Source organism: Piliocolobus tephrosceles, unplaced genomic scaffold, assembly GCF_002776525.5.
Source record: "Piliocolobus tephrosceles isolate RC106 unplaced genomic scaffold, ASM277652v3 unscaffolded_27841, whole genome shotgun sequence".
NCBI classification, from domain to species: domain Eukaryota; kingdom Metazoa; phylum Chordata; class Mammalia; order Primates; family Cercopithecidae; genus Piliocolobus; species Piliocolobus tephrosceles.
This window is the reverse complement of record NW_022310800.1, coordinates 1-8567: the sequence shown is the minus strand read 5'-3', so window position 1 is coordinate 8567 and position 8567 is coordinate 1. Positions and strand designations below refer to the sequence as shown.

At 45.3% G+C, this 8567-nt stretch overlaps 1 protein-coding gene across 1 annotated transcript in view; it reads left to right on the top strand.

Annotated features, from left to right (window-relative positions):
- ZNF556 (zinc finger protein 556) overlaps positions 1–1584 on the top strand; it is a 2077-nt gene extending 493 nt beyond the window's left edge. The window contains exon 2 of the mRNA XM_031935067.1: positions 349–1584. Coding sequence (XP_031790927.1) covers positions 518–1402 — 885 coding nt within the window. The 5' untranslated portion in view covers positions 349–517 and the 3' untranslated portion in view covers positions 1403–1584. The remainder of the gene's footprint in view (positions 1–348) is intronic.
- Positions 1585–8567: the final 6983 nt, after the last annotated feature.

Here is an 8567-nt window from a genome sequence, read left to right as displayed (position 1 = left end):
TTTTTTTTTTTTTTTTTTTGAGACGGAGTCTCACTCTGTCCACCAGGCTGGAGTACAGTGGCGCAATCTCAGCTCACTGCAAGCTCTGCCTCCTGGGTTCATGCCATTCTCCTGCCTCAGCCTCCCTGGTAGCTGGGACTACAGGCGCCCACTAACACGCCCGGCTAATTTTTTGTATTTTTAGTAGAGACGGGGTTTCACCATGGTCTAGATCTCCTGACCTTGTGATCCGCCCGCCTCGGCCTCCCAAAGTGCTGGGATTACAGGCTTGAGCCACCGCGCCCGGCCAAAAAAAAAATAAATTATTAAGGCATAAACCATTAATAATGTGCTGCCCATTTTTAGCAGAAATCCAAGGGTGGAGAGACCATGTAAAAGCGGTAAAGGTAGTAAGCGTGGAGGAAACTTCAGAAAGACTCGAAATTGTAATCGTCATCTGCGCAAGAATCATCGTCCTGGCCTGAGACGGTACGAATGCAGTCAGTGTGGAAAACTCTTCACCCATTCTTCATCCCTGATGAGGCACCAAAGAGCTCACTCTGGACAAAAATTATATACATGTAAGGAATGTGGGAAAGCCTTCAGTCGCCCTTCCTACCTACAGACGCATGAGAAAACCCACAGTGGAGACAAACCCTATGCCTGCCAATCTTGCGGGAAGACATTTCTTCGCTCCCACTCTCTCACCGAACACGTGAGGACTCACACTGGAGAGAAGCCCTATGAATGCGGGCAGTGTGGGAGAGGCTTCAGCTGTCCCAAATCCTTTCGAGCCCACGTGATGATGCACACTGGAGGAAAGCCGTACGAGTGCAAGCACTGTGGGAAAGCCTTCAGGTGTCAGAAATCCTTTCGAGTCCATACGATCATGCACGCCGGAGCAAAACCCTATGAGTGCAAGCAGTGTGGGAAAGCCTACTGCTGGACAACATCCTTTCAGCGCCACGTGAGAATTCACAATGGAGAGAAACCCTATAAGTGTGAAACATGCGGGAAAGCGTTTGGTTGGCCCTCCTCCTTACACAAACACACAAAAATGCACGCTAAAAAGAAACCCGTGAGTGGGGGCAGCGTAGGAAAGCCTTCAGCGAGGCCTCGCCCCTCCACAAATGTCAAATTGCAAACTAGAGAGAAGGTCTATACATGTGGAAAATGTGGAAAAACGTATGGTTGGTCCTCATCTTTACGCAAACATGAGAGAAAGCACACGGGAGAGAAACCTGTCAATGCAGCCAGTGTGGGAAAGCCTTCTGGTGGGCTTTGCGCTTCTAAAAATGTAAGAATGCAGGTTGGAGAGAAGCCCAGTAAGTGCGAAAAATGTGGCAAAGCTTTCATTTGTCCCAAAGCCTTTCAAGGTCATGTGAGAAGTCACACAGGAAGGAAACCCTATGCATCTAAGTAATGGGAGAAAACCTGTGCAAGTTAACTCACATATCATGGTTCAGGAAATTCACAGCAGGAGGGCCGGCGCAGTGGCTCAGGCTTGTAATCCCAGCACTTTGGGAGGCTGAGGTGGGTGGATCACGAGGTCAGGAGTTCGAGACCATCCTGGCTAACTGGGTGAAACCCCATCTCTACTAAAAATACAACAAATTAGCTGGGCGTGGTGGCAGGCGCCTGTAGTCCCAGCTACTCGGGAGGCTGAGGCAGGAGAATGGCGTGAACCCAGGAGGTGGAGCTTGCAGTGAGCCGAAATCACGCCACTGTAGTCCAGCCTGGGCGATAGAGCGAGACTCTGTCTCAAAAAAAAGAAAAAAGAAAACAGAAAGTTCCCAGCAGGGGAAGAATCTCATGATGTTTATAAATATGGTATTGCCTTTATGAGGACCACATCCTAAAAGTGGGCCTCTAGCAAATGAATTTGCAGTTCTCTTGCAGATAAAGTTGAGGGGAGAATTTTATAAGTCCTCTCTCATCGATAGTACTGACATTTTCATACATCATGGTTTTTTCTTATAAATTACTAATGTTTCTCTTTTCATTTAGAAGTACATTGCACCAGGCCGGGCGCGGTGGCTCACGCCTGTAATCCCAGCACTTTGGGAGGCCGAGGCGGGTGGATCACAAGGTCAGGAGATCGAGACCATCCTGGCTAACACGGTGAAACCCCGTCTCTACTAAAAATACAAAAAAAAAAATTAGCCGGGCGTGGTGTCGGGTGCCTGTAGTCTCAGCTACTTGGGAGGCTGAGGCAGGAGAATGGTGTGAACCTGGAAGGCAGAGCTTGCAGTGAACTGAGATCACTCCACTGCACTCCAGCCTGGGTGACAGAGCAAGTCTCTGTCTCAAAAAAACACAAGAAACAGAAAACAAAAAACAAATATATTGCACCCATGGGTGATTTGAAATTTAATATGCATTAACTTTTTTATATAATTTTTTGTTACTCTGTGTGAGGCCATGAGATCAGTGAAATATTGGTGTTTGTTGGCATTTTCTGACTGGCCCTGTGTGTTCCAAGCTGGATATTACTTACAGGTTACTTTTATTCCACCTTTCCATTTTACAGGGAAAAACTATTTTTAATGTTAATACTTTCTACTTATAGAGGCAAGTAATTCAGCAGCTTTATACTGTTGGTCAGAGAATCCTTATTCATTTTGCTTACGGGCTAATAGGTAGTTGGTAGAAATATGTATGTATGTAAAGTCTTGGAAGAGTGTTATCTGGTAGAAACTATTATTTTCATCTGTCGCTGTTTGCTCTTTGACTTGGCTTCTGGCTTGGAATCGGAAAATAGGTTTGTTTTTTTTTTTCCTTCTTTATTGTTTTTTTTTTTTGAGACAGAGTCTTGTTCTGTTGCCCAAGCTGGAGTGCAGTGGCATGACCTCGACTCACTGCAACCTCTACCTCCCGGGTTCAGGCAATTCTACTGCCTCAGCCTCCCAAGTAGCTGGGACTACAGGCACCCGCCATCACGCCTGGCTAATTTTTGCATTTTTAGTAGAGACGGGGTTTCACCATATTGGCCAGGGTGGTCTCGAACTCCTGACCTCAGGTGATCCACCTGCCTCGGCCTCCCGAAGTGCTGGGATAACAGGCATGAGCCACCACGCCCGGCCGTATTATCATTATCTTAATACCTCATTCTCTTAGTATTTCTTGTGCTTCTGTGTTCCTGCTTCCATGACAGATACAATGGTACAAACATAAAAGCACAGGGGACTGTGTCCCTCCTGCATCACTGAAAACTACCATGACGTAGTATTCTTCATGAGATAAATCCTACTTTCATGAGAAAAAGAAAGACAATACTGGCTTATCAGGCACACTATGGGAATTTCCTGTCACACACAGCTGAATACAGCCTCTCAGTATGTGTTCAGTTATTATGTTTGATTATGTATTTTTTATTCTTTTTTTTTTTTTTTTTTGAGAAAGAATCTCACTGTCTCTCCCAGCCTGGAATGCAGTGGCCAGATCTCAGCTTACTGCAAGCTCCGCCTCCCGGGTTCACACCATTCTCCTGCCTCAGCCTCCCAAGTAGCTGGGACTACAGGCGCCGCCACCTCGCCCGGTTAATTTTTTGTATTTTTTTAGTAGAGACGGGGTTTCACCGTGTTAGCCAGGATGGTCTCCTGACCTTGTGATCTGCCCGCCTCATCCTCCCAAAGTGCTGGGATTACAGGCGTGAGCCACGGCGCCCGGCTGATAATGTATTATTCAAACAAATGTTTCTGTTTCTGAGAAATCTCTATTTACTGTGTTTTAACTGTGTTTTCAAAGAAGTTGGATTCTAAACAAATAGATAAAATGTTTCTGAGAAAAGGCCTATTTAACTGAGTTTTTCAAATAAGTTGTATACTAACAAATGTCAATCTCTATTTTTTATTTACTGGAAGACTGTATTAAAATATTGAAACTGAATTGCCAAATCAACTTGGTGACTTTAAAAATTATAGTTCTGGGCCAGGTGCCGTGGCTCACTCCTGTAATCCCAGCACTTTGGGAGGTCGAGGCAGGCAGATCATGAGGTCTGGAGATTGAGACCAGCCTGGCCAACATAGCAAAACCCTGTCTTTACTAAAAATACAAAACTTAGCTGGGCATGGTGGCGGGCGCCTGTAATCCCAGTTACTCTAGAGGCTGAGGCAGGAGAATCACTTGAACCTGGGAGGCAGAGGTTGTAGTGAGCCGAGATTCTGTCATTGCACGCCAGCCTGGGTGACAAGAGCAAGACTCTGTCTCAAAAAAATAAAACAAAAAGGTATACTTATGGTGCAGCCTCATGTCTGCAAATATTAAACATTTTAGGGCATGTCATATATATGTATATATAGTGTGTGTGTGACAGAGTTTCGCTCTGTCGCCTGGGCTGGAGTGCAGTGGTGTGATCTCAGCTCAGTGCAGCCTCCACCTCCCGGGTTCAAGCGATTATCCTGCCTCAGCCTCCCAAGTGACTGGGAATACAGGTGTGCGTCACCATGCCCAGCTAATTTTTCGTATTTTTAGTAGAGGTGGGGTTTCACCTTGTTGGCCAGTATGGTCTCGATATCTTGACCTCATGATCCGCCCACCTTGGCCTCCCAAAGTGCTGGGCTTACAGGTGTGAGCCACCGTACCAGGCCCATGTCATATGTTTTTATGAGTTTGGACACTGGCATCTCGGACCAGGTACTTCATATGGATTTGAACCACAAAATGTTTGGGTGTTTTTTTTTTTGTTGTTGTTGTTTTGTTTTGCTTTGCTTTGTTTTTTTTGAGACGGAGTCTCCCTCTCGTGCCCAGGCTGGAGTGCAGTGGCACAATCTTAGCTCACTGCTAGCTCTGTCTCCTGGGTTCATGCCATTCTCCTGCCTCAGCCTCCCAAGTAGCTGGGACTACAGGCACCCGCTGCCACGCCCAGCTAATTTTTTGTATTTTTAGTAGAGATGAGGTTTTATCATGTTAGCCAGGATGGTCTCGATCTCCTGACCTCGTGATCCACCCACCTCAGCCTCCCAAAGTGCTGGGATTACAGGCGTGAGCCACTGCGCCCGGCCAATGTGGGTGTTTGTTTTTAATATCTTTGTGAAATAATTTTAAATTGCCTTATATATTTGGCATTGTCATTTTGCTGCCCCTGCACACTGATGGAAAAATTGTGTTCTGCAGAAAACTAGCGTTCCTCACAGGGTGAGGAAGAGCTATGGTCATCTGCACACTTCTAGCCCGTTCTGAGTCTTCTCCCATGTGCACAGTGATATCTACGCAAGTCCGCCGTGACTTCCTGGTGAGGATAAAATCTATGGTGAGGATAAAATCTTCCTGGTGAGAGAACTAGTCAAGGAATAACTGAAGTGAGCTGCAGACAGGATTATCATTTTGAGTAACATCCCAATTTATTAGTCATTCTTTTTTATTTTTTTAATTAAACAATAATTTTTAAGTGTAAACTTTTAATGATCCACAAAGCCCAAAATGCCCATTTGATTTTCATAGGTATTGTTTCCATATACTTAGACTTCCAGCAGCTATTAGAAGAGAAAAATATGTACCAGCTTTGTGTTTAATTAAAGGCAAATGAAATCCAGTCTGTGTCCATTTTCAATGTTAATAGTCTTGATAGCGGGCGGGCACTGGGGCTCACACCTGTAATCCCAGCACTTTGGGAGGCTGAGGCGGGTGGATCACCTGAGGTCAGAAGTTTGAGACCAGCCTGACCAACATGGAGAAACCTCGTCTCTACTAAAAATACAAAAATTAGCCAGGCGTAGTGGCGCATGCCTGTAATCCCAGCTACTCGGGAGGCTGAGGCAGGAGAATGGCGTGAACCCGGGAGGGGGAGCTTGCAGTGAGCTGAGATCGTGCCACTGCACTCCAGCCTGGGCAACAGAGCGAGACTCCATCTCAAAAAAAAAAAAAAAAGAAAGAAAGAAATCTCACATTCTCACATTTGAATGAAGAATCATGAATCCTAATGGGACAATAGAGTGCCCAACATGTTCATATATTTATAAAGGAGTGGGACTTATTCCAGGAATTTAAATGTTTCCATATTGGAAAATCCAAATATCTTCATATAATTCACCAAGGAGATGAGAAATATCCTCAGGTAGGTAAGGGTGTATTTGTACATAAGTAAATTTCTGTGTCTGCTTAAAAATACTTGTTTAGATCGCTTCTCGGCCTTTTGGGTAAGATCAAGTGTAAAAATACTTGTTTAGGAAAATAATTCCTTAAAGTGATTAAAAATACAACTATCTCAAAATTAGAGCCAAATTCAAATACTTCATACATTAGTAGGGTCACCTGGCGTGGATGGAAGGATGTGTCATATAATGCCAGTGTTCTGACCCTCTATGGCTGCAGAATGCCACCCCCAAAATTATTTATTTTTATTTTTTTAAATTTTTTGAGATGGAGGTTTGCCCTTATTGTCCAGGCTGGAGTGCAATGGTGTGATCTCAGCTCACCGCAACCTCCGCCTCCCAGGTTCAAGTGATTCTCCTGCCTCAGTCTCCTGAGTAGCTGGAATTACAGATATGCGCCACCACGCCCAGCTAATTTTGTATTTTTAGTAGAGACAGGGTTTCTCCATGTTGGTCAGGCTGGCCTCGAACTCCTGACCTCAGGTGATCCGCCCGTCTCGGCCTCCCAAAGTGCTGGGATTACAGGTGTGAAACACTGCGCCTGCCCCTGTCCCCCTGAAATTTAGATTACAACAACCACATTTATTTTGCTGAGGTACCTGATGCTTATCCAGGACTGGGCAGAGGCAGCTTATCCTTGCCGTTCTCCAGTTCCACACCTGCACAAATTGGGGTGGTTTTTTCCGCATTCGTTTTTATAGGGCCTTTTACTATGTCTTTTTATCTTGGGAGCCATGGGAAATTTTACAGCAAGTAGCAATGTTAGCACATAATACAGTACAATGTCATTTTTCTCTTTTTGTGTACACAAGTGTCAATTTTTACTACACCATCAGCACGTCTAGATTTAATCCAATGTGAAAGAAAGTGAAACTCGTCCCAATAGAGCAAGGTTATTCTGGCTTGAGCTCTAAAACGTACAAGTCATTGTCGTTTATTATTACACAGTCTTGTAATTAGCCTGTCATCAGTTGTTTTAAGGTTTTAAGTAGTCTGCGTTTTCATTGGTTGTCACTAGATGGTAGCAGAGAGCATCTGTCAGAATTAATTAACAGAGTTAAACCAGCTCAAGCAAGCGAAGCCAATGGCTGTAGTCTTTAGGATGCTGCTCAGACCAAGGCTACGGCTGAAGCAGCCCACCCCCTCTACACACACGTGGGGCCCAGGAACCTCTGCAAGGTCCTCTACCGTTGGACCTTGTGTCCTGCCAAGTGGCTGTCAGTGTAGGCTGGCATTTAGTGCTGTGTGGCCTTATTGATGGTCACAACCATTTTTTCCACTTTGGTACCACCCGCCATCCACTGGAACGCTTCGGTGCATCTCCACGTGGATCTGAGCTGAGCTTCTCCCCCTTTCTCTGAGAGCATTTCCAGCTAATATGTGTCTGCTTGGTCATGTCCTTGCCTCTGCTCCTTAGCCAGGAACTTTACACAAACCCAAAATGTATCTAGACCTCTACATCATGCCATAAATGTAAATTATTCCCAGATTTATCACTGAAAATAAATGTGAAAACATAAGAGATCATGAATTGGAATAGGCAAACATTTGTGAAAACACAAAAACACCACAAAATAGAAAGAACAGATATTAGAGGCTACAAAACAAAAGGCACCATCGGAGAGTGAAAAGAGTCTATAGAATGGAAGAAGAAACGTGCGATACATAGATCTGGCAAACGGCTTGCACACAGAGTATACACGCTCCTATAAATTACCAAGGCAGGCAGCACAACAGAGAAGTAAAATTGCAGATTTGATTAATCATTCACAAAGGAAGCTTGTCCAAGAGACTAATATTTAAATGATAGTTCCATTTTTTTCGTAACGGAAATGCAAATGAGAGCGAAAATGACGTACTACTACTCCCTACCATCCTGGCTGCAAGCCCAAAATATCCAGGAAAATGCTATTGCAGAATATGTGCCACAGAAATGCTAAGTTGTGGCTGGCACAGTGGCTCACGCCTGTAGTCCCAGCACTTTGGGAGGCTGAGGCGGGAGGATCGTTTGCGCCCAGGAGTTCAAGACCAGCCTGGGCAACATAGCGAGACCCCATCTCTAAAAAGAAAAAAATAAATGAAAATAAAAAAAGAAATGCTAAGTTGCTACAACGTCTTTGGAAAACTATGTGACTCGATATATTTAGATACACAAATCCTTATTGTGGTGGAGCCCCCTCCATCCGAGCTTTCCAGAAAATCAGCCACACAACTCCCTCAACAGGAAGCACGACCCGCTTGCACCTGTGCACTATGCCCGGCGGCGGGAGCTCCCAGCGGCCTCCAGGGCACAGCGGCTTTGGAGAAGGGGCCGCGTTGCATGCTGGGAGCAATCTGAGGGGCGGGACCCTAGCGTTTACGGGCTGTCCTTTTTTGAACAACATTTCCCAAAACTTGAGTTCCCCGAGTGGTGCCCCAAGCAGCGGACAAGCAAGCTGCCTGAGAAGGAGGAGACTATGGACACCGGCTGGTGCCCACGGACTACCAGGAAGCCAG